Here is a 23,731-nt window from a genome sequence, read left to right on the forward strand (position 1 = left end):
ATTCAAACACACGATCACGCTTTGTATCTACGATATTTTATATATAATTTTCGTTGAAATAAAAAAATTATTATTATTGTTTATCTGAGAGAATCCAAGTGAAGTAAAAATTATTCGAGTCGAGTCTTCTTCTTTTTGATGTTGCAAGTTATACAAAGCGAAATGATAACATTTGGAATTCTATGAACTATTGTTGTCTTGCTCTAAATAACAATGAAAGTAGGGTATGCTATGTGCGAAAGTAATTTGAAGGAAAATGTAAACAAGGTGAATTTTTGTAATAAATTTAATTTCCAATTCCGTTTTAATATATTTAAAAATAGTGAACCAAATATCACAGATTCTAAAAATGCATGAATCTTAATAACCAATTAATAAAAATTAACGGAAAGACAAAGGAGGTAAAGTGATTAGTCGCGTTAGGCGGATCGTCCCTTCATTGGTTTATATATGCTTAGTTTCATCAAATTTCATTACATGATATTATTCGTGTGTAGAATGGGACTTATAAATGAATAGAGGTGAGAGTACATAAGCAGCTTGAAACCTTCGCATGGCATATTATGTGACACATCATGCCACAGCCGCACTCAAATCCTGCTTTCGTTTCCTACCTATAAACTGACATTAATATGCCTGGCCATGATGCCAAGCTGCTGGTGTACCCTCACCTTAACTTTATGTTTTTCGATGTTTGGAGAACACTCCAGTATGGATTACAATCAACTTCCACAAATTTTACTATCAAAACCAAAAAATTTATAAAAATTCCATAAATATTTCTTAATTTTGTAAAACTAAACTAAAAATGTATGCATTTTTTTATTTTTACATTTATACCATAACCAACACTCTGTAAAGTTGAATGGGTTGTCCAAAATATTAATTTCACATGAAACAATTGTCGAAATGTTAATTCAAAATAATTGATAACACCAATCATTCGAAACTCGATCTAGATATCCCTCAACACCATGCCGCAATTTTTTTGACAGACGAAGGTTATAGCATAGAAGGAGGATTAGCTTGTGAAAGAATTTATAGAAATTATTAAAAATTTGTGAATAAATACCTAGTTAAGAACATTAGAAAATTGCAAAAAACAATGTGGCCTCGTTTCGGTGTAAAGGTGGGCAACAGTACCCTATGTATTGCTCAAGTTAAACCCTCGGATACAAAGCCCGATGTGATAGCCAACAAACAGGGTGACAGAACATCCCAAGCATGTCTGCTATGGGATGGAGCAGAGGAGATTGAATGTGGCTTGACGGCGAAACAAAAGATGTCTTCTAAGCCGAAACAGGCTGTAGCCAATAGTTTTCAATTCCTTAAAGAGCCCCAAGATATGTCCGAAGAATTTCTGGCAAAGGCACAGAGAACCATACCATGTGAGTACAACAGTGAGAAGCACACGTTCATTTTGAAAGCAACCCAACCATCAGACGATGACGAAGATAAGGTAGTGGCAAAAGAACTCTCCGCCTTTGCTGTGCAAGTTAAGCTATTTGAATCAGAATTGGAGCTGGCCAAACAATATTACAATGAACAAGGCAAACCCACGGTGGTGCTATCAATTCCCAGTTATTATCCCGAGAAGTCTTGGCCATTGCTGGCTAAAGCAGCGGAAAAGGCTGGCTTCCATGTGGCTCAGATTGTAGATGAGCCGACGGCAGCTATACTAGCCTACGGTATTGGCGAGGAAGATGGAAATGATGAATCAAAATATGTATGGACAATCAAATGTGGTGGTATTTATTCACATTTTGCTTTGTATGAAGTGAGACATGGACTCTATACAAAAATTGAATGTTTTGGTCCATTCCCCATTGGAGGACAACAATTCACCGAAGAACTCGTCAAGTTTATATGTGAAGAATTCCAACGTAAATACAAATTAGATCCACACGAAAGCCGGCGTTCATTGGCTAAAATACGTACTGCTGCTGCCAATTGTAAACATATTCTGTCAACACTGCCATCTACACAACTTTACATCGATTCCCTTATGGACGGTGTGGACTTTAATGTACAAATGTCGCGGGCACGCTTTGAAAGTCTCATACAACCTGTTATTAGTAATTTTATGCAAACGCTTAATGAGAATGTGGAAAAGGCACTGAAGAACCACCCACATGTGAAAAAGATCGATTCAATTGTTTTACTTGGTGCCACTACACAAATTCCCAAACTACAGTCTGCCATATCCTCGCGTTATCCTGATGCTGATATAAATAGCTCAATTTCGGCCGATGAGGTTGTAGCCGTTGGATGTGCCCGTCAAAGTCTGTTCTTGGTAGATAGCGAAAAACAAGTACTTGAACCCTCGGAGGAGTGTGACTGTGTTGAAGAAGAAGTAACCATATGGCATGGAACACCTGAAGATGATGCTAATGCTCAGAAATTATTAAATCCTGGTGATGTACTTCCAAAAACTGTGGTCTTGAATATTAAATTAAAAGAATCCTCCCTGGATTCGGAAACATTTCAAATACGCTTTGGAACAGAGACTGTTCAAGTTAATGTTCACAAGGCGGCAAGTAGCATACCTGAAGAGGGCTTTGTACGTTTGGAAGCGGATATACAGAAAGCCGAAAATAGCTCACCGTTGGTTCGTCTGAAATGTATATGATCTTGGTTCGCATAAGTCCACAGAAAGCGGCCTACAAAAAGGAGGATGAGGATGCACGACGAGCTCTGTTGTATGCAAAAATGTTGCCTGGAATTATGTTTTTAAATCCCCCGTACACGCAGAACGCCTTTAAATACATATTGCTTGTTTTTTAGTCTAAAGAAATTCCTTTTATTTAAAATAAAGTAACAACATTTTTCGTATTAGAGAAAATATGAACTAATTTTTGAATGGGAAACACAAATGGAAGCAAGGTTTTGATCTAAAAAGTTTAAATGTTTATTAAAAAGGTTTGTACATATAAACGGTGCTTTAAAATTCCATATTAATTTCATTCAGTTTTTTAGACTTGGCCTTTAAGCTAGTCTCCAGTTTGCGAACAAACTCCTCAAACACAACTACACCTTTGAACATGCTGGTCTTTTTGTAATCCTTAATACGTGACTTTTCGTCAGCCTCATCTTCAGCTTTATTCTTTTCATCGAAGGCATTGATTTCCTGTAACAGCTGGGCAATGGTGGGCACAGTTGTGGGATTGAATTTACCAGCTACACTAGCATTAAAGGGGACACAAACTTTACCCGTTGAGGGGTGTATACAAAAGGGAGCTTTAAGTAAATGATTAAAACCTTTTGTGACATTTATATCCAAACGCGGGTAGAGACACGCCAATTGTATTTCCTCAATGATATTCTTTAAACGTCGGGACCATACCGACTGTGTGGCATTGCAGCGCATAGAATTGGCGTAACGTTTAAAAGCCTCCCACACCTTTAGGGCGGGTGCGCCATCTTCAACATTGTTGAGCAAAAACTGTTCGGTTTCTTGGCGAGCCACCTCATCGCCAATGAAGTTACACAGCTTCTCTATGCCCTTGGGTGAACTAAAAAGATTTTGATCTCTTAAAATAATCTCCTCAAAGGCGGGTTCAATAATTTGATACGCTCTGCGGACACTATGATGCATTCTTTCGCCGATAAATACCCGCGAAACACTGGCACCATTCGAGCCCATTGCATTATTTATTATCTGTAGATATTCCGCCACAGCCGAACGTCCCTGGGTATCGAGATGACGGGCTTCGTAATCACATATCCAACAATGTATACCACGTCGTCCGGAGAATACCCAGAGAATATGTTCCCAGCCGAAATCCTCCTTAACAGCTGTATCCAAGATATTAGCAGCTACTGCCATAAATTTCCAGCATTTTTGGCAAACACTTTTATCGCTGCAACACGTGCGCACATCATCATAATCCGTCATATCTATATCGAAGACAAGTTCACGTTGAACTGGAGCCATGGCGGCGGCAGATATGCGATTATTTTTGGGCCTGTAAGGAAATTGAAAGAAAAAAAATACATTTCAAATTAAATAATGGTCCAGGGATAGATTTTGAGTTCAAAGAGAGTGATGTATTCAATTTTCAATGCAAACATCATAGGAATAATATCAAAGCCTATGCAAAATTGCAAAGCTCTATATTTTATAATAATAGCCATGGTAGAAACGATGATAAAAGATATATTGTGATATCAACAGATGGACATAAACAAGAATTTTAAACCGGGGTCTTCGACTTGTTACAAGGAGTCATGATGAAGCATAGACAATGTATTTCAAAAATCATTTTTGGTTCCTATAAAACATAAAAAAGTCCCCAAATTATGTCATTTTCAAATCCTAATAATTATCATGCTAGTGAAATTAAAAAACCACGTGTATAGTCCTCTAGAAACCCCAATAAAATCGATTATAAAATAAAAGTCTTTCTAAAAAATCACGTCTTGGATGATTCACAGAAACCTTTATAAAAACTGTGTTGTATTCGCTATTGATTAATCCAAGAAATCTGTATAGAGTCTCCTTTTATATTTGTCCTCGGACAATCCTAGAATTCTTTAAAAATCCATGTTATAGTTGCTTTGGATCAACCAAGAAAACTATAAAATCTACTTTTCTCGCTGCTCTTAGAAAATGTTAGAAGTTTTTTTAATTCGTGATTAATCTTCTTTCAAATCGACAATTGTAATCACCCTTGGACCATCCATTTTAATAGTCGCCCTTAGATTCTCATAAAAATCTACGTTTATAGTCGCCCTGGGGTCATCCTAGAAATATTTCAAAGATCCACATTTATAATCTTAATTACATCTACTTTTCTAGATTGCGGTGAAAAGTCCTAGAAGTCTTTCTAAATGTGGGCTTTTCTTCCGCCCATGGATCATCATACAAATCATTTATAATCTACTTTTATGATTCTCTTGGATCATCCCTATCTACTTTTTAGGTTTGGTGGATTAACGTAGAATATTTTTTTTTGAAAGATCCATTTTGGAATCATATTTTAATTATCCTGGAAATCTTTAAAAATTACCCATTTCCATAGTCCTTCTTTTGTATCGATTTGATACATATATTTCTTTCAACCTCTAAAAGGAGGCTCTTCACATTAACTCACCTTGTGTTCATAACAGCTCCTATATCAATCTTAAATGGACATCTGGTGCATAGTTCCTTTTCGAATTCCTGCTGGGTTTCAAAACATAAATAACGTATGTAAATATCATCGTGTAGAGTAAAGGAGATTTCACGATTGACAAAAATGCCATCCTCAGCTGCAATGAAGGAAGCAATATACGCACATAAAACACATGAAATCAGAAACATTACATATTTACATTGGCGAAAACGATCATGTCGAAACAAAAGATGTATTTTTATTGTTTCTCTAATCGTCGGTTACTTACATAGGCCATAAGAAAGCCATCTGTAAAATGGTTTGTGCGGAAACAAACGCCTATAATAGACAGGTAGCATATCAGGTAGACATTCTGGATCATATACAGCTGCATATGTTGTTTTCTTTTGTTTCTCGTCGGGATTTTCTGCTGTCACAGGTTCTGTGGTGGTAGAGTTGGTGTTTTCAGTCTCCATTTCGGGCATTGTGTCTGACTTTTTGTTTGAGATTTTTGTCTGGAAAGGAAGTAGGATGGAGGATTAGCAATGTTCTTTGAAACTGATTTGAAAAAAGCATTTAATTTTTGAAAAATGAGGTTGAAACATTTTCTTTGAAAATTGTGTACATCCTACAAAACACATTCAGCGGCTTATTTTTGGCACCTAAAGGAAAGTATACATAATTTCCAAATATTTATGAAATATCCACTCTATTTTAATAGCCTCAGAGTACTGCATATATCACTTACAGCTGTCTTTTTATACAAATCTTTTTATTAAATCCAAAGTCATATATATTTTTTTTAATAAATTTTCTTTTATTTTTGGTTTTTTTGTTGTGTTTTTTGTTTGTTTTAAATGTTAATAAAACATTAAAGAATGATAAAAGAATAATTGTTAATATTAATTTAAAATTAAACGTCGTACATTAGCAATGTTCATATTCGTCCATATCCGACAAATAACAAGCTACCTCCAAATAATGAAAGTAGTTGATGATTTACAGATCATATTTCATCATACACCGAATGATTTTTTTGCATTTTTTACTATTATAAAGAATTATTTTTTTATTTAATATATATATTAAATATATTTGATTATTAAGAATAATTATACTTTTTTCTTTTTTTTGGGAGAATTTGCTGAACAATTCCTCTGATTTGTGTGACGAAAAATGGCCATCACACTCACATGTACTCACTTGTTGATGGGTGGAGACCGACAGATTGACCACCCACCATCAGATTAGCTTAACATCATGTTGCATGCATGTTGCCTGCCTTACGAGTTAGGCCTTTGTGCTTGAGAATTCATATAACTAATGTAGAATATTATAGTTAATAATATATATGATTTAGTTTTCGAAAACTTTATATGTATGCGGTTGCGTGTGTGTGTAAATGTTCTTGGATGCCCTTAGCATTATTTTCACGCCACAGTCAAACGTATATCTTGCATTTTATGCTGCTGCCATAGATCTTCGGCGGGTTTTGTGGGCGCTGTACTGTATAGAGTGACCGAAGCTATGTGATTATTTGACATAACTTCAAATATGATGTCCTGGTAGCCATAACAGAATGTAGATCCAAATGGATTGGCGGTATTGGTCGAACTGGCTCTATGCAATACCACTGGGCGTTCTGAGGGAGCCATGGCAGCACTGATTTCATTCCATTTCGAATAGGCATTAATGTTGACGGGTGCAGTCGTTGAGGCAACAGTTTCGGCAACACTGCTGCCACTGCCATAGGAAGCACGGGAACCACCATTGTCGGTCAGTTGAGAACGTTCAGGTTGTAGTTGAAACTGGAATTCACAGCGGTGATACATATTAAAGTTGAAATGGCCGGGATAATTTGTATGCAAAATGAATTTTTTACAGGTCTGGGTGCGGGCATCGAAGAGCACATCAATGCCCAGCGTGAAGTAATTAAAGAAAATATCACTTCGCTTCGATTGAGCCTGGCGATTGACACTGGAGGAATGAATTTTCATTTTATCTTCACTCTTGAAGAATATACGATTTGGGGCTCCCAATTGTGTGGTTACATCCTGACAACTGTCGCCAAAGTGTATCTCTTTGGTGAAGCATTGGCGTCGAGGTTCCAACGAACGTCCGGAACCTTCGGTAAATAGTTTCAAACGTAGTCCTTTGGTACAGCCCAAAACCGATCTCAGAACTGTGGCCGATTCCAAATACAATTGACGATGATAGCAGGATAAGGGCAGTGGAGGTGTCTTATTTTCGGCCACATTACTACCAGCATACAGTGACATTTTGGAGACCACCGGTGATGCTCCGCTCAAGAACACCAACGAGCCCAAACCATGAGCATAGCCAGCATGCAATTTACTATCAACGGGAAAATAGAAACTTAGACCACGAAAGTGTAAGGCAAACAGTTGTTTGGCTGCATCATAAACACCGGGATGTGTGGCACCAAATGAGTGCTCGATTTGTTCAATGGAAGGCAACACTTCGGGAGAATTGAAATATACACCGCCATACTTGAGCTTCACCAATTTCATGTTGCACACTTCAATGATCTTCAGACGTTGGTTGACGGGATCAAATATTAAACGTAAACCGTCCTGCGGCAAATTGATGATAATGTCCACACCCAATGGGTTGGTGTCTGAATACAACACCTGGACACCCTTGATTATGCCCACCTGGGACTGTATGATGGCAATTGCCTGAGAGAAATGCATACCCAAAACGAATTCCCAGGCATCACAGCCCAGAGAAATTTCGGGGACAATTTCTAAGTCCAGCATTGTTTAGAAATGTTACAAAGTAAGCTAAAAATAGAACAGACAAATGTAAACAAGACAGTGAGCGTTAAAATTAGAGTTGCGTTTTCTAAACAAACATCATACCTTTGTTTATTTTGTGGGTTCCTAATTAATATTTGTTGTTGTTGTTGTATTGGCAGACTTGGGCAGTGTTGAAAGTTGATGTGTGGGTGTGTGTGTGTGTCGGTCTGTGTAGCCTCCCTACGCCTTTTATGTGTTTAATCAAACAGCATATATTCAAATTATTCCCTTCTTCGTTAAATTAGTATTAGATTTTGTTTTTTGCAAGGTCTTTGTTCGCTTGAAAAACTTGACCCTGATATGAGCAAATCGACTATTCTCTCCGTATGTATGGGTGAGGATTGATTGTGTTTGCTGCTCAAGATGATGATTCTTTGTTTATTTTGATGAAATACAACGGCTGACTGGGCTACTGTATCTTCGCTTGACGTTCCTTTTTTAAATTAAAACGTAATTCTTATTTAACGACTTCATTCACTTTACAGCAAACAAACAAACAACAACAACGACAATTGACCAACCAAACTATATCTTATTATTGATTATTTAATATGGTCTGGACAATCTTTGCAAAATACGATGTCGTTGATTATCGTGGTTATTCGCTTATAATATTTCTTGTCTTTTTTCGACTATATCTCTGCACTTTGTTTATTTCGTCTTATTTTATTTAATTTTTTCTCTGTACTGCTGCTGCTGCCCAAAACGAAAATCACTCAACACATTACGATTTACACTCAACACAACAAAGAAAACACCAAAAAACACTCAATCGAAAGAACAGATGACAGAGTAGGAAGTCGGAGGAAAAATTCGGACGGCGTTAACTTTTGCAAAATCTATTTGACAATGGCGTGTAGAATTTTACGCCAAATGTCAAGGTGGACATTTTTAGCTCCTTCCATTGTATACACGTTCATACCTTTTACATTAGGTATGTATGATAAATTGTCATTGTAAATTGATTAGTAATTTGTACAGAAAGAATTTAAAGGATATATTGCAGTATAAAACGACATTCCGTAAAATCCCGTAAGAAACCCACAGTTTTACAAAGTGTAGGTGTTGCACTTTTAAACTGTTGAGAAAATGGAATCAAAATTGCAAATTTTAAAATAGTTCTATAGCTCTTATTTACTAAAGTTTCAGTTTAACGAACAAATTTAAAAAAAATCTTAAATGAAACACAAATAGCCCAATGCTTCTGATTCTCGCCATATTCCACGCTACTTTACAAAAATGCATCTCTTTCCTACCCTTCTCGAACATACCCTCAGTCATTTCGTTAAAAATTATGCTTTTATTTACGTTAATCTACAAGAATACAGTTGTGTCGAAGAACTAAAAAGGTTCTACTACTTTTGCCACTTTTACACATTTAGCCAATGCAACCATTCATGTACTGCAAAAGGCGGCAAAATTATCACATCTCATTAAACAAATGCAATTGGTCGTGCAACAGAGGGAAATTCAATTTGACATTTTATTCAATTAAATTTCACGTAGTATTTGATTTTTCTAATGAAACTAAATGCACTATTTTGTTAAATTTTAAGGTCGTCTGCAATTTTAATAAAGAATTCTACGAATACACATATCTTTCAACTTTGTTAATTTATTTGGTATCATCTTATATGAAACTATTCGTAGTGACTACTGGAATGTATTTGTTGCAGAGATAAAACTATTGGCAACCCTGTGGTGGAAACTCCTTCTCTACTTGGCATCACTTTTACATTGCTCTCTTTTGTTCTTTTGCAAAAAAAAAATTGGCGCAATGTTGTTTACATGTTTTGCTAAGATGCGATTCATTTTCAAACTTTACTTACATTATTAATAAATAGATATATTTAACAATATCTATATATGTATGTACAAAAGATTCACTGTAAACTATTATTGCTTCAACTTTTATTCTTTGTTTCGGAATATTTATTTATTTTACACACAAATTATTCAGACGTGTTTTCGCACTTCACTTTCTTGTTTCTTTTTGAGAGAGTGACAAACGATAATTACTAATTACTCATATGTCAAATATGAGAGTAACTGATCTTTAATGGTACCTTAAATTTCGGCGTACGACATTCGATGAACTATACAATGGCCACCATGATTATAAATATTTAAAAATCTAATTTCACTTTATATTATTCTTTTTATGAGGACATCTGTCAAACTGCAACTGCCTATGAACCTTTGTGAATATGTGTCACAACTGCGAGGCTAAATTTAGCACATTTTCATTCAATAAGTTCTGTTGTAATTAATTTGAGAAGTTTACTGTTTCCGTGTTAGCTTTCCTCCAATCTCTTTTGAAATCAATCTATAATGAAAGTGATTCAATTTGATTTATTAAATTTTATTTCACAGTTTCGTTTGTATATAAAAAGTATCCCTATATCCGTATTTATACTCTGCTTAGAATAGATCCAACTACATAGTAATTGTTATACATAATTCACAGCTCGACTACAGGGGCTCTATGCCATTAGCTGAAACTGGACTATCACAAGCGGTGCAACAAAATTTCGAATCTGTCGATATATTGGCCGATAAACAATAATAACAGTAGATATGTTCACAACCCATATAGTGGGGCAATGTGGGGCGCTGGCCACAATATACACAAGTTGTGGTGGGAGTTAATTTTGGTTTACGATTAGCCGGTCGCAAGAAATTACCAGCTTCATCAAGGGCTTCTGATTTCTTAAAAAAGAATAAATTCCGTGCAACTCGTTGCAGTTTACGGAAATTTATGATGGGCAGGACTAAACCCAAAATTTCCTAAATAAAAAAACATATTAATCGATTAGTTTTTATAATTTTAAGATCATAGCTTACCATAAAGCCACCCCATAACAATTCACGGGTCAAATATTTATAACCAATATCACGCCGCTGGTTGTGACGTAAACTTATATAGTCTAGACCGAGCAGGAAGTCAATGAGAGTAGGTTTACGGCCTGTTTTCAAGAATCGAAAGAAATTCAATACCGACAACACCAATGCGGCATTCTCTCCATATTCTATGGCCTTAGAGAGCCATTCAACACGATGACTTAAACGGCGTTCCTCCAATTTTTTAATATAACTGGGCAGGACAGTGAGACAGAAATGTAAAACCAATCTGGATATGGTCAGACGTTCCGAGTCGTAAGCTAAAACCAATAGCTGCTGTCCAAATGTTGAGCATCGTTTCCCTACCGAACCAAACCAAATGGCCGATTGTATTAGCAAATCCAATTCCGGTTGTATTTTTAAGTATAATATAGGCTAGAATAAATTTCGAAGAAATAGTTTTAAACCGTATGTCAGTACATATATCCATGTGTAGTTTGCTTACTGATATTGCCTGTATGTTTTCCAGCAAATTTTCCCTTATCATACGAGTGATATCTTTGTTCAATGAGATAGCGTCAATCTGTAAAATTATTTGTTAGATTTTCTGTTTTATAGTATTGTTTATTGCCACACAAACCTGATTGACTCTGGGTACATATTGGTTTTTGGTCTCCATCGGCTAGTTTTATTAAAATAATTTATTTTAACATTTGTGGGAATTTGCTGGGCAGGTTGTTACTTCTGGTCAATGGTCAATTTGAGACAACAACAACGAGAAAAGTAAACAATGTTATTTTTCATGCTCTCTCACTTTTTTCTCCAACAGCTGATTGTGCGCTGTCAATTAAAATGTTATCAATGTTCAGTGACTGCGATTGGCAGAGATATTATATCCCTGTGATTAGCAATGAGAGAGGGAAAGAGAAGTCTTGACGCGTAAACACAAGGAGAAATTTTTTCACAAGCAAATATTGCAAAAATAAAATATTTTCTTGTCAAACAAAATGTGTTGTTAATTAAATAAAGCGGATTTAAGTTGCTGCAACTAATAGAATACAAAAGGAAGAAACAAAATGGAGGAATCCTCAGAAAACACAAAGCCAGTCACAACAATACAGAACCAAAATCTACATCTCGTAGAACTACATTCCATTGATAATGAAAGCACCACCACAATCAACAACAATAGCAACCCACAATCAACACAAGCACCCATTGATGTTGTGGAGGAGAAGGCGAAGGGTGACAACAGTGATCAGGTTGGAAGTCACACAGATGTAGAAATTGTAACGATGCCATCAAGTCCAATTAACGCCATCGAAATTGAGACAAAGTCGGAGAATGCATCAAAAACAGAAAATAATATGGAAGATATTCAATCAATTACAGAAAACGCTGCAAGTGACATCAATTCCAACGAAGGCAAAGAGGGGGAATTCTTGTATACCTGTACAAATGTAACAACGTCACCATCTAAGGCTAATGATGTTGAAAGTGTCACAAAATCTGATACTGCGAAAGCAAGTTTTTCAACACCGAATTCGCCCTCATCTTCAATACGTTATATGGATTTGGTGGAAAAGGCGGCCGATATTATAGAAGTCCACCAACAGCAACAACCATCTACTGAAGAACTAACTAAACTTAAAGAATATGAGGCCAAGTTACAGCAACAACAGCAACAGTTGGATCAACTACAAGCAGCTTTGACCCAGAAAGATAACATGATATCATTGTTCCAGAGGGAAAATGCCATATTGGAGAAAGAAAAAGAATCGGTATATTGAAATCTGAAAATATGTTCAAAAGAAGAATTTGAGTTTATGGAGCAATGAAGACAATCCCCAATATATCCCAAAAAGACCAGTTTCATTCAGGAAGATTATTTTGTTTCAACACAAGCACCCTCTTAGATCGGAAGAACAGATTCTATTGTCAAGTTTGCCGATATACTTTCCCTTCTTAAGAAAATTTCCTTTGGAAACTCAGGACCCCTGTGTCCTATGCATATTTTTTTAAATACTTTTTTTTGAGATTTACTATAATATTTTTATATTTTGAGATTTACTATATATTTATAATATTTCCTACACTTTTTTATAATTTTAGTTCCGAAGAGAAAAAGATTTGGCTAACAAGGCCAGAGAATCGACGGTCATTCAATTTGCCATAAAAGAGAAAAGTGTGATTGATGCAAAAAAGGAAAAAGAAGTGGTTGAAAAACAATTGGCCGATGCTAAGAAAGAAATCAAGAACTATACCACAAAATTTCAGGCCCTGAATGAAGAGAAGTCCCGAATAGCTTATTTAATGGACGAAAAGGTGAGAAAATACATTTTCAAAAAATTAATTTTTAATAATTACAATTCCATTTCTTCCAGTGCAACGAAGTAAGAAAATACCAAAGAGAATGTGAAAAACTAAAGACCGATTATGGTCATTTGGAATCGAAACTGAAATACCACATGAATAAACTAAATATGGAAACCGAAGCCAAATTGGCGTTGGAAAAGAAATTGGAAGAAGAAAGGAATGCACCAAATAAAATGGAAGAAAAAGCCAATGGTAGGAATTGAAAGAGAAATGCATTTTCAACCAAACTCAAATTTTATTTGACTGTTTTTTTAGAAAAATTAAAAATAGAATTTGAAGCCCAAACAATACTACTGAAACATGAAATTGCCAGTAAGACTGAACATTTGGACAAACTGCAAAAGGAAACGGAATCGCAAAAGGAAACAATTAGACAATTACAGGAACAGCTAAAACAAGAAACCCAGGAGGTACGAAAGAATGTGGTTTATACATGTCAGGGGAGTTAATAGTGCATATGTCTATTTTTATTTAAGAAATCCCAATTATCCGAGGCCTATAATCACCTGCAAGAGGAACACAATCAAATACAAAATTCCTATAGCGAAGAAATGTTGCAATCGGCCAAATTGCGGGGCCAGCTGGAGGAGTTACAAGTTTTGAAGACACAAAATACTTTGTAAGTGAAACAACAATCATTACTTAATAACATCGAATCATAATGGGTGTCATTTCAGAAATGAGGAGAAAATAGCAAATTTATCTTCGGAACTTGGCGATGCCAAACAGAGATTAGCAGACAATGAACAGGACTTGAAATTGCTGCATGACCGAGAAAAGGAACTACTTAGCTTTAATATGGAAATGAGTGGCAGCATAGTGGACCTGCAAAATCAAATATGTTTGTTAAAATCAAAGGCATGTATTTGTTAAACAAATCTTTATGATAATTTTAAATAATTGCTCAAAATCTATTGTTCTTAGGCACAAGGAATCGAAGCTGAAAATATGCTACTGAAAAAAGAAAAATCTGCCTACGATGAAAAATACTTGGCTCTTGAACAGCAATTAAAACAGGAACAATTACAAAAGAACGAGGAACGGCTGCTGTTGGCTAAACATCTGTCCGAGAAAACTAAGCTATACGAAAATACCAAACTGAAATTGGAAAATGTTCAGGGTGATTTTGAGGCCACAAAAAATAAACATAATACAATTGTAAAAGAACTCCAAAGGGAAATTATGAAATTGAAAAAGACACCAGATCAACAAGGTGATGCACCACGTACCTACATATGTTCCAGATGCGAACAAACCACGTCTCAAAACAATGGCTATCATAAAAGTGCCACCGATGAAAGGTTAAATGCAGAAACGAAAAGGTCACATAGCCGACAAAGCAGTATCAGTACCACAGTACAAAGTGTAAGCTCAACAGCGGGCAGCAGAAGGGGTAGTGAGTCTTCCGAATCTGATACCGTGACGGGAAGGGAATTAGATTTTAAAGATGAAAATAAGGTAAGCAAAATTAACATTGATGCTTACATCAAATTTAAAATCCACAATTTTTAGGGACCTTCCAAAAAACATTTAGTCGAACGTATTCTACGTTTACAACAAGCTTCCGCCCGACAAGCTGAGAAAATTGATTTCCTCGAACAGCATAGCCTCTCGTTGGTAGCAGAGCTGCAAAAGAAATCCAAAGTCGTCCAACACTATATGTTGAGGGAACAGGCTGGAGCCTTAACCTCTTCGAAAAGTGATCAAAATAAAAGCGAGTTGGCAAAATATGGCAATGGCGTTATGTCAGCCATATATGGTGGCATCAAGGGAGTCGAGAACAAAAGCATGTCTCTAGAATTGTCCCTAGAGATTAATAAAAAGCTTCAAGCTGTCCTGGAGGATACTCTATTGAAAAATATTACGCTAAAGGTGAAAACAAAATTTAAAAAAAATTGAATTTTTCGTAATTTTTTTTGTTTTGTTTTCTAGGAAAATTTAGATGTGTTGGGTTTGGAGGTGGATAATCTAACAAGAAAATTAAGACAAATGGAATCCAAACGCTAATTATAATCGAGATCGATATATAAATTTCTAAGTATTATTTATATTCCCTATTAAATTTATTGTATTTATGTATGAAATTTCTTTCGTATACTATTATCTCTATTCCAAATGATTGCTCCAATGAATGCATTTGATTAATTGTGTGTTTGTGTCTCAACGAACAAAGGATGTACTTGTATGTGTAAATATTAGAATAATTTATTACAAAAAGAAAAATAAAAAAGGTTTCATACCATAAAAAGAAAATTTCCTATTTACCTTTTTGAATTTTGATTAAGAGGAGCCAGGACCTTTTTATTTTCTTTTCGAACTGAATCCACGTTTTATAAAATCTTCATATTTCATTACAATTTTCTATTAAGGACACTTTGAGGACAAATGATTTTTGGACACAATCGTTTTTCTACCGTGTTTTAGGGATTGTTGAAATTTAACATTCCTAGTGCTCATCCATCCTACCGATTTCATTGTTAAATATACTCACACCATGTATTGTCACTCTTTAAAATTTCTTAGTCCACTTGCTTTTCCATATTTTTTTTTTTTTATTTTAACTTCATCCTAGATTTACTTTTCTATGCAGACAACAATTTAACACTTATAACACACCTTCATACAACTTCTTGGCTATGACAGAGGGTTGACCCAATCCCATAGTGACTTGTATTGTGGGTTTTTCGCCCTCCTTGGCGAGACGTACAAACTTATTATCGGTTTGCTTAAAATGCACCTTCATTTGGGGATTTTTGTTTCCCGTCTCCTCGGAAATGAATTCACGTAGCAATGGAGGGAATTCTACATAGGGACTAAGAATCTTTTCTTCGACTTTTGCTGTATTTTGTAAATATTTAGGTTCATCCTCCTTGTCCACTAATTCATAATCGGCCTTGTAGCTTGTGCTGAAAATTTCCACAGGTTTGGGTAGGGTAACACCACGCCAGGTTTTCTCCACGGTCACCTTAACTTTGCGGGGCTTATCACCGTCCTGGAAATTAAACATATTCAAACTTTAATATTACATAGTTATGGAGATGGTATATTTTGTCACATTACCTCTGCATCCACAGTATCAACCTTCAATATACGCATATAGCAAGGCTCTGGGTAACGTTGGAACATGTTGCGTACCACCAACCGGCCAACACCGAAATCTTTCAGATCTCCCACAATTTCCCATAAGGTTTTACCTTTGAAATCGGTGGTGCGTCCGATGTACTTAACTACTTTGGCTGCCATTAATAAATCTTTATAATTTCCGTGGTTTCACTCAAAAATTAAAGAATTAAAAAGTTGCGGGGTGTTACGTGTTACGATTCCGAAGCACGGCAAGCTCACACAAAAATGCCGAGAATAAAGAAACAATGTGGAAATGGATAATAAAGTTAAAAATCAAAGCAAAAACAACGACTGCTAAAGGGTTCTAATAGATTGAAAATGTCAGTCTATAGGGTTCTATAAGTTCGAAATGACCATTGTCGCCCAACAAAGCAGCTGATCCTTTACTAATGGAAGTAGTACCCATGGTACAATGATATCAAGGTAGGGCTATGATACCATATGATTTCAATTTTTTTCTTTTCTTGGCTTAATATGTCATCTATATTTGTTTATGTATGTGTTTCCTTTTCAATAACAAAAAAATTGTTCAGAAAACATTCAAATTGGGGTGTTTTCAAATTGTTTATTTCAACGTATGCATCGACAAAATCTAGAGTTTTTGTAGCGAAATAATCCTTTAGAGATATATAGAACCTGGTTTTGAAAAGAAGTGTTGATCTTTCATTCAGTTTTCGCGGTTTTCAATTATTTTTTCAAAATAAATGCAACAAGTTGTTTGATTTTGTTATTGTTTTGATACTATTTCTGACATTACAAGCCAAACAGGTAGACCTCTATACTTGCAATTTTTTCAAAGTTGACCTACCTTCTCTTCATTGTACCATGGTAGTACCGAATATGAGCCAACGAAATGAAAAATTGGGGGTGTATTTGGGAAGGCGCTTTAAAAAACGGTGCTTTTGGACTTTGACTCTGTTGGTCTCGTTGAAAAAGTATTCTCAAAACTTCGTTTGTGTAAGAGATACAAGTTCATGGATTGAAAAACCCAACGTGTGACAATTAGCAAAAAGCAAATCGAATGATTTTTATTAATTGAATTCTAAATAAAGGAGGTTTTCATATTTTAATAAACAATAGAGCATTGCAAAAATGTTTATCTTTTATTTTAATTTTATTTTCTATCATTTGACCTGGAAATTAATTTTAACGCGTTGCGTTTAGCTTCCTTTATTTAGGCTATTGCGAGAGAGGTTTCGGTCGAGTGTATTTTAAGGTAAAATGCTTTGCATTGTTTGAAGCTAAAATAAATAAGAATAAAAGGTAAGTTCTGAATGGATATCTGACTCTAAGGATAACTAAATCCATTAAATCTATAATTTGTATTTTCAGAAATGGTAAGACCTATGTAGGATTTGCGGGAACGAGCTAGGGGAATGTAAAGCCCTTCTATTTCATGTTATTAGTGGATAGCATATCTTCGCCTCTTCTTTAACTTCAATCAAAAAGCTTTGGCTCCAAGGCAAACTAGTGGAAAGGTTTAAGAAAATGAACAAAATTAAATCGCATTTTGAGTTTACGCAAATCATTTTCGTTTTTTAAATTCCGTTTCGCGTTTTGTGGCCCCGATCTTAAGAAATTTAAAGCTGCCGCGTACTTTGGAATCGAAAAGAGGAAAAAATCAATGTAAGTTTAGATTAAATATATTGTAAGGATAATCAATTTTAAAATTTATCAAATTTATGTTTTCAGATGCGGTAAGTCCTTTACTCGATGTATACACGATATAGCAGATAAAGAGTTACGAATTGTTACTTATCGGAGAGTTTTACAAATGTATGGCAGTTTGTGCCCAATACTGCAGATGCATGCCATTATCATCATTTATTTTTGATACCGAATTCTTCGATACAACATCTGAATATATGTAAACTGATGGTGACATTGATACCATAATAATATGATAGTAATTATCATTACTTTGTCTTCCAAAAACAAGGAAGGTATACTTTGTGCTCGTTTCTCGACGATTCATTCTACATTCTAATACGACTATAACCTTGTTGAGTTAGTCCACATATATAATTATTTATTTTTTCAATAGTCAGCAAAAAATCAAAATTTTTTAAAATCAGTAAGATATCACTTTCATTCAGATAACATTGAACCAAGGCGATATAACAATTTGGGTTATGCTGTTTAAAGTGTATTTGAAGATATGGATGAATTGCCCTTTTTTCTACTTTCCAGAAAAAAAGTTGTATGGCCATTTCATCAACATAGACAGGATATTGTGATAGGCGAAAAGTGCCCAACCAACGAAATTATATTTATTTAGAAAAAAGGTTAATATTTTTTCGCTAGTATAAATTATCTCCAATTTATAATTAGTTACGGCGGTGGTATAATATGGATGTACTTAGGACCTCCGTCTAGTTATGCCATCTTTCTTAAAGCACTACCACCTGGAAGATTCAGGATGGACTTCTATTCCGACTATAAATTATCTAGGTCTTGAGAATTGATGATAAAACATTTTCAATCAAGATGACTAAGTAAACCACCAAAATAGGTAGAAGATTTCTGATAAAAATATCGTTGCAGATCCACGTTTTGACTTACCCTCCGTTTAGTGGTACTGGTTATAAGTATTTTGGAGGTACTAATCAGATTTATATATCACATTTTAGAACTTGAATTGGAAGAATTTAAAATTTGTATACCAATCTGAACTATCAGATTTTTGAAGTTGAAGTGTTATATGTAATATCTTACGCATTGTGAGGGAATTGTAAGAACTTTCGTCAAAATGGTGTTTATCATTACACAATCCGGTGTCTGCCAACCATTCTATTTGGCTTCAATGTATGTTATGAATATTTTGTTATAGACACTCTGAGCATCAAACCTCGTTTTTTTAAATATTTATTTACCTATTTGTCTATGACCTATCTTAGTCAACAGAGTTGGTTCTTAGAAAAAATCAACCATTTGAGTTTCAGTTATAATCGTGATTTTTTAAAAATTTCATGGACTGTAATAGTTAAATTTTGAAAATAGATTAGATTGAGATGTGAAAGTGGATAATTTTTAACAGTTATTAAGGCTATTATTACAGGATTTTAGGAATATTATCCCATGGACTTTTAGATATAACTTCGTGGATATTTAAGAGAAATGATTGGGAATTTTTTTTAGTTTAATAAATATTAGTATTATAAGAATATCCGTTTATGGACTACCGGAGTCAAAACTCTGGACTTTAAGAACATTTTTTAATAGTTTTTGAGAGATATGATCGTAGATATTAATGGAATTTCAGAGATATGAAAATGGAGAAATAATTTTAGATTTTTAAAGGCCATAACAGAGAATCATTTTAGGACTATATGGAAGAATTAATCATGTTATAATAGTTGGTTTAAAACGTATTTCCATCTGAGCTTTAATTGTGGATTCATGCATTTTAAGAGTAACATTTCCAGGGATAGTCGTAGATATTTAAGATTTTTTCATGAATTATAAGAGTTGTAGTCGTATTTTTTTAATTATTCTACCATGTATTTTAAGATTTAACATTGTATTTTTTAAGAATAGTCTACAATCATGGGATTTTTGGAATACTATCTTATAGGATTTTAGATATATAATCGTATATTTAAAGGGAATTAATCGTGAATATGGCTGCATTTGAGAAGAAGGGCTGTAATCATGATTTCATAAGGGTATTTCTTGGACTTTTCTTTTTTTTGGAATTATAAAAATAGTCTTCCACTTGAAAGCTTTAAAGGTAGATGGTGAAGAACCTTTTTTATGAACTTTCAGTGTCAAAATCATAGAGTTTTTAAGAAGAACTATCAGAGTCAAAATCGTTATTTATAAACTTACCGGAGTCAAAGTTGTATATTTTTTAATATCAATTCTTCGAAATCTTAGAGCCCAAGTTGTGGAAATTTTAATGCTATTCTTTGAAAGCTGATATACAAAAAATTGTTTTTAAGAATTTTTGTGAATAGCTACCGGTGTTTAATTCTTGAAATATTTAAGACTACATTTTTTTAAGTACTACGAAAGTCAGATTCGTAGATCAATAATTTATTCTATTTTTATTAAATGGGATGATATTTATTTTTATTGCTTTTTCTCTTACAATTAAAAATGATTTGGATTACTGTAGTATTTGGATGCGTTTAGTTTAGTTTATATTTTTGATATAACTTAAAAATTATATAACATTATAAAATATGAAAAAGTTAACATTACATTTCTATTGCTTTTCACCATTTTCACTTCGATCAATGGAAGACGAATGTTGGCTCGGATGTCGACTGCGTTTACCACCCGAATGTACTTGATGGACAAATGCCTGTGCATCTTCAAATGAATCGTCTGCCGAGGCAGATGGTGGATGTTGATGAGTGCTATCGTGTAGTTCTTTGGTTGCATGCGCAGCCGCCTGAGAGGCATTCACCTGGGCCTCCGCGGCCGATGATGAAGCTTTTAGGGCTGCTTCTTTGGTGGCTTCGTAATCAACGGTTGCTTGTTTTAATTGCTCCTCAACTTGCTCTAGACGAGTTTTAGCCTGACCCACCATTGTCGACTGGGAAGCCAATTGATTGGCAACTTCCTGGGCAGCTTGGTCGGCGTGATCCGCAACCGCTTTGGCATTATTAAGGGCCCCCGTGAGTACAGATATTTGATTGCGGGCAGCTCGGGCAGTTTGTTGGGCCAGCTGGGCTGTTGTTTGTGCCAGCTTTAGTTGCTCCAATTCACGTGAAAGAGCTTGTTGAGCCATACCCGCTTGCTGCTGTAGTTCATGAAGAAGTATTTGTTTGCCTTCCAAGGCTGCTTGGGCGGTAGCAGCTGCTTGTGTGGCCGCTTGGGCTAGGGAGTTTTTGGCCAAAAATGCTGCTTGTTTGGCGGCGGCATGCTGAGATGCCACGGCACTGTAAGCCTGATGGGCAGATCCTTGGGCTATGGACCGCAAACCACTGCCAATACCGTAACCAGCTTTGGGAGCACTTGAAATTGTTTCACTTGTTAAATGATACGACACTGAGGGAACACTGCTTGCTGAGGAAACTTTTATTATCTGTTTGGAAGCACCACCCTTTCCTGCACCACTGCTCAAGTGATAATTGGAAGGGGCTGGACCGCTGGCTGGAGAGCCTGCTATTTTATAATCATAGTAGCTGTCATCATATTTAGCGTTAATTGGACCACCAACTCCACTTCCAGTACCATCATCCTGAAAGGAGATTTCATGATCAGGTGCTGAGTGCTGCGCCTGGTGGTCTTGGGGTATAAAGAGGGCACTACCACCAGCATGTGGACTACCCAATGAAGATGACGATTTGTATATGTAACCATTGCGTTTTGTCAGACGTCCCACTGCTTCCCCGGAAGAGTGAAGAGCTGGAAAAGGGAATAATTTGTTAATATGTTTTACATATTTAATATTAAAAACGGATCCTACCTAAAATAACGCAAGTTACGATTTTGAATGTGATGCCGCTGTTCATTACTATTCAACAATTATTTAAGGTATGTCCACTGAATGCTTGTTGTACATCAATTTTATACCACGGCAATGAAATGCCTATAAGACTTCAAACATTTATCGATTCCACTTAACCAACCAAGCCTGACTATCATCACCGTGGGTATATGAAGTCTGAACACATGTGGAACAATTTGTTAGCATGCTTTTTAGCCACCACCTCTCGATATACTATATTTTTCACATGTTTTAAAGCCAGTAATTGCTTCAATATTCGTTAACATTTTCAATTTTTCTTTTTTCGAATTTTTCCACAATATTATTATTAATATTTTCTAAAGCCCCTCTCCCTATACTTTCGCACTGGACATAGTGTGAGTCTTGGGCGTTGACGTTGATTGCTTTGAGGAAGTTTTCTTTTGGCTGGCTTATTTAATGGTTCCTTGGCATGCTTTTTTTTTGTTGTATGAGCAATAGAAAGAAGTTCATTTTGGATTCCATTGACACCGATGTATTTGCATTTAAGCAACAACTTAAAGGCAGTTTTGTTTACAAGCCATGTCCCTTTCATGTTAATGTTAGTTTTACGTGTTTTTTGATTTGTGAAAGCAAAAAAATATTGATTAAAGCAAAATATTGCTTGTTGTTTGTAAAACAGAGATTTTACCTTTTTTGTACACCATACCTTATTAATAATAAGGTATATTGGAAAATAATTTCCATAATTAATAATTTTATTTTATAATTATCAGTATTTTTCAGGATATTAGAGCTTTAGTCCGGGATATTCAAGAATATTTTCTTAGACATTATCACATGTATAATTGTGATTTCTTCGGTATACATGAACTATCTAGGCTATTATCTTAAAATTTTTAAGATCTATCAGAGCTAAACTCGTGGAATTTTTAAGAGTATTTTTGTGGACCATCATGTTTTGTTATAGTCATTATATCAGATATTCGGTATTTTCAACAGAAAATTACGAACACACAATTTTAGACACATTTCTCAATGGAATTATCTCAAAATTGGTATTTGAAGTGGGTAATGGGTACAATCTTGGTTTTTATGAGCCTTTTAAATCAACTTCGTGTGTTTGATTTTTTGGTATATCAGACACATAATTAAAGATTTTTGAGAATACTTTTTCAATTCAGGAAATTAACGTGAGCTCCTTAATTGCTATTTATTAAGAATATTTCTCCATCAACTTCATGTTTTTTTTTTTGAGAAAATATTTTCATAATTTTTATACCCTGCCCCATTCTATGGAGGGTATATTAACATTGTCATTTCGTTTGTAACTCCTCGTAATATTTATAATAGATCCTACAAAGTATATATATTCTGGATCAGTGTAAAATTCTAAGACGATCTAGCGATATTCGTCTGTCTGTTGTAATCACGCTATCTTTCAAACGAATTGAGATAGAAGGCTAACATTTTGCATACTAGCATAGTTTACCAGTAGGCAGGTTAAGTTCTTAAATGGGCCATGTCGGTCCACGTATTCGTATAGACCCCATATAACGGTACCTCCCGATATTCGGTATTTTCATGATTTTAGCAACAGTTTTTACCGAAATTATTTCAAATTTCATATTTGAAGTTCGTAATGGGTACTGCTGCCTATGACAAAAATGTTTGTATCCGGTCCACGTCCTCGTACAGCCCCCATATAACGGAACCTACGGATATTGGACATTTTCATGGTTTCAGCGACATTATTTACCGAAATTATTTCATATTTCGTATCTGAAGTTCGCACTGGGTACTACAGCCTATGACAAACATTTTTGTATGCAGGTCCATGTCTTCGTATAGCCCCTATATAACGGTAGCTCCCGATATTCGACATTTTGATAATTTCATCAACATTATTCACCGGAATCTTTTCAAATTTCGTATTGGGAGATGATAATGGTTACTACAACATATGGGAAAATAATTCGTATGCAGGTCCACATCTTCGTATAGCCCCTACATAACGGTACCTCCCGATATTTTCATTATTTTAGTGACATTATTTATCGGGA

At 35.1% G+C, this 23,731-nt stretch overlaps 7 protein-coding genes across 7 annotated transcripts; 2 read left to right on the forward strand and 5 right to left on the reverse strand.

Moving 5' to 3' along the window:
* Positions 1–968: 968 nt before the first annotated feature.
* LOC101888650 (heat shock 70 kDa protein 14) lies at positions 969–2,842 on the forward strand. The gene has a single exon (XM_005182599.4). The coding sequence runs from the start codon at positions 1,106–1,108 to the stop codon at positions 2,627–2,629; it is 1,524 nt and encodes a 507-aa protein (XP_005182656.1). The 5' UTR covers positions 969–1,105; the 3' UTR covers positions 2,630–2,842.
* Positions 2,843–2,878: 36 nt separating this feature from the next.
* Positions 2,879–9,930, reverse strand: LOC101888479 (DNA primase small subunit). The gene is made up of 4 exons (XM_005182598.4): positions 9,742–9,930; positions 5,383–5,608; positions 5,094–5,250; positions 2,879–3,965 (listed from the first exon to the last, which is right to left on the reverse strand). The coding sequence occupies exons 2-4, from the start codon at positions 5,576–5,578 to the stop codon at positions 2,942–2,944; spliced, it is 1,377 nt and encodes a 458-aa protein (XP_005182655.1). The 5' UTR covers positions 5,579–5,608; positions 9,742–9,930; the 3' UTR covers positions 2,879–2,941.
* On the reverse strand, positions 5,890–8,697 carry LOC101888304 (PHAF1 protein CG7083). The gene is made up of 2 exons (XM_005182597.4): positions 7,976–8,697; positions 5,890–7,897 (listed from the first exon to the last, which is right to left on the reverse strand). Exon 2 carries the CDS (start codon positions 7,871–7,873, stop codon positions 6,524–6,526), a length of 1,350 nt encoding a protein of 449 aa, XP_005182654.1. The 5' UTR covers positions 7,874–7,897; positions 7,976–8,697; the 3' UTR covers positions 5,890–6,523.
* Positions 9,931–10,258: 328 nt separating the features above from the next.
* On the reverse strand, positions 10,259–11,567 carry LOC101887960 (peroxisome biogenesis factor 2). The gene is made up of 4 exons (XM_005182595.4): positions 11,394–11,567; positions 11,259–11,336; positions 10,757–11,188; positions 10,259–10,699 (listed from the first exon to the last, which is right to left on the reverse strand). Exons 1-4 carry the CDS (start codon positions 11,430–11,432, stop codon positions 10,385–10,387), a joined length of 864 nt encoding a protein of 287 aa, XP_005182652.1. The 5' UTR covers positions 11,433–11,567; the 3' UTR covers positions 10,259–10,384.
* Positions 11,568–11,669: 102 nt separating this feature from the next.
* LOC101888129 (coiled-coil domain-containing protein 186) lies at positions 11,670–15,382 on the forward strand. The gene is made up of 9 exons (XM_005182596.4): positions 11,670–12,534; positions 12,866–13,078; positions 13,138–13,321; positions 13,385–13,539; positions 13,606–13,748; positions 13,807–13,987; positions 14,054–14,587; positions 14,642–15,001; positions 15,062–15,382. The coding sequence occupies exons 1-9, from the start codon at positions 11,830–11,832 to the stop codon at positions 15,134–15,136; spliced, it is 2,550 nt and encodes an 849-aa protein (XP_005182653.1). The 5' UTR covers positions 11,670–11,829; the 3' UTR covers positions 15,137–15,382.
* Positions 15,383–15,657: 275 nt separating this feature from the next.
* LOC101887676 (PRELI-like family) lies at positions 15,658–16,518 on the reverse strand. The gene is made up of 2 exons (XM_005182593.4): positions 16,190–16,518; positions 15,658–16,121 (listed from the first exon to the last, which is right to left on the reverse strand). Exons 1-2 carry the CDS (start codon positions 16,370–16,372, stop codon positions 15,735–15,737), a joined length of 570 nt encoding a protein of 189 aa, XP_005182650.1. The 5' UTR covers positions 16,373–16,518; the 3' UTR covers positions 15,658–15,734.
* Positions 16,519–20,314: 3,796 nt separating this feature from the next.
* LOC101891815 (uncharacterized) lies at positions 20,315–22,278 on the reverse strand. Its single transcript, XM_005182619.4, has 2 exons — positions 21,669–22,278; positions 20,315–21,607 (listed from the first exon to the last, which is right to left on the reverse strand). The coding sequence occupies exons 1-2, from the start codon at positions 21,712–21,714 to the stop codon at positions 20,460–20,462; spliced, it is 1,194 nt and encodes a 397-aa protein (XP_005182676.1). The 5' UTR covers positions 21,715–22,278; the 3' UTR covers positions 20,315–20,459.
* Positions 22,279–23,731: the final 1,453 nt, after the last annotated feature.

The sequence above is a fragment of the Musca domestica genome, unplaced genomic scaffold (genome assembly GCF_030504385.1).
Source record: "Musca domestica strain aabys unplaced genomic scaffold, Musca_domestica.polishedcontigs.V.1.1 38, whole genome shotgun sequence".
Classification (NCBI taxonomy): domain Eukaryota; kingdom Metazoa; phylum Arthropoda; class Insecta; order Diptera; family Muscidae; genus Musca; species Musca domestica.

Excerpts from the sequence above, each read along its gene's own strand:
- LOC101888304 (XM_005182597.4), bottom strand. The coding sequence starts at position 7,873 with ATGCTGGACTTAGAAATTGTCCCCGAAATTTCTCTGGGCTGTGATGCC.
- LOC101888650 (XM_005182599.4), top strand. The coding sequence starts at position 1,106 with ATGTGGCCTCGTTTCGGTGTAAAGGTGGGCAACAGTACCCTATGTATT.
- LOC101887960 (XM_005182595.4), bottom strand. The coding sequence starts at position 11,432 with ATGGAGACCAAAAACCAATATGTACCCAGAGTCAATCAG. Across the intron at positions 11,337-11,393 it reads ATGTACCCAGAGTCAATCAG|ATTGACGCTATCTCATTGAA; the intron begins GTTTGTGTGGCA and ends ATAATTTTACAG. Across the intron at positions 11,189-11,258 it reads AAAACATACAGGCAATATCA|CCTATATTATACTTAAAAAT; the intron begins GTAAGCAAACTA and ends AATTTATTCTAG.
- LOC101891815 (XM_005182619.4), bottom strand. The coding sequence starts at position 21,714 with ATGAACAGCGGCATCACATTCAAAATCGTAACTTGCGTTATTTTAG. Across the intron at positions 21,608-21,668 it reads CGTAACTTGCGTTATTTTAG|CTCTTCACTCTTCCGGGGAA; the intron begins GTAGGATCCGTT and ends TCCCTTTTCCAG.
- LOC101888479 (XM_005182598.4), bottom strand. The coding sequence starts at position 5,578 with ATGCCCGAAATGGAGACTGAAAACACCAACTCTACCACCACAGAACCT. Across the intron at positions 5,251-5,382 it reads ATGGCTTTCTTATGGCCTAT|CTGAGGATGGCATTTTTGTC; the intron begins GTAAGTAACCGA and ends CCTTCATTGCAG. Across the intron at positions 3,966-5,093 it reads GGAGCTGTTATGAACACAAG|GCCCAAAAATAATCGCATAT; the intron begins GTGAGTTAATGT and ends ATTTCCTTACAG.
- LOC101888129 (XM_005182596.4), top strand. The coding sequence starts at position 11,830 with ATGGAGGAATCCTCAGAAAACACAAAGCCAGTCACAACAATACAGAAC. Across the intron at positions 12,535-12,865 it reads TGGAGAAAGAAAAAGAATCG|TTCCGAAGAGAAAAAGATTT; the intron begins GTATATTGAAAT and ends TTATAATTTTAG. Across the intron at positions 15,002-15,061 it reads TGAAAAATATTACGCTAAAG|GAAAATTTAGATGTGTTGGG; the intron begins GTGAAAACAAAA and ends TTTGTTTTCTAG.
- LOC101887676 (XM_005182593.4), bottom strand. The coding sequence starts at position 16,372 with ATGGCAGCCAAAGTAGTTAAGTACATCGGACGCACCACCGATTTCAAA. Across the intron at positions 16,122-16,189 it reads TTGATACTGTGGATGCAGAG|GACGGTGATAAGCCCCGCAA; the intron begins GTAATGTGACAA and ends TTTAATTTCCAG.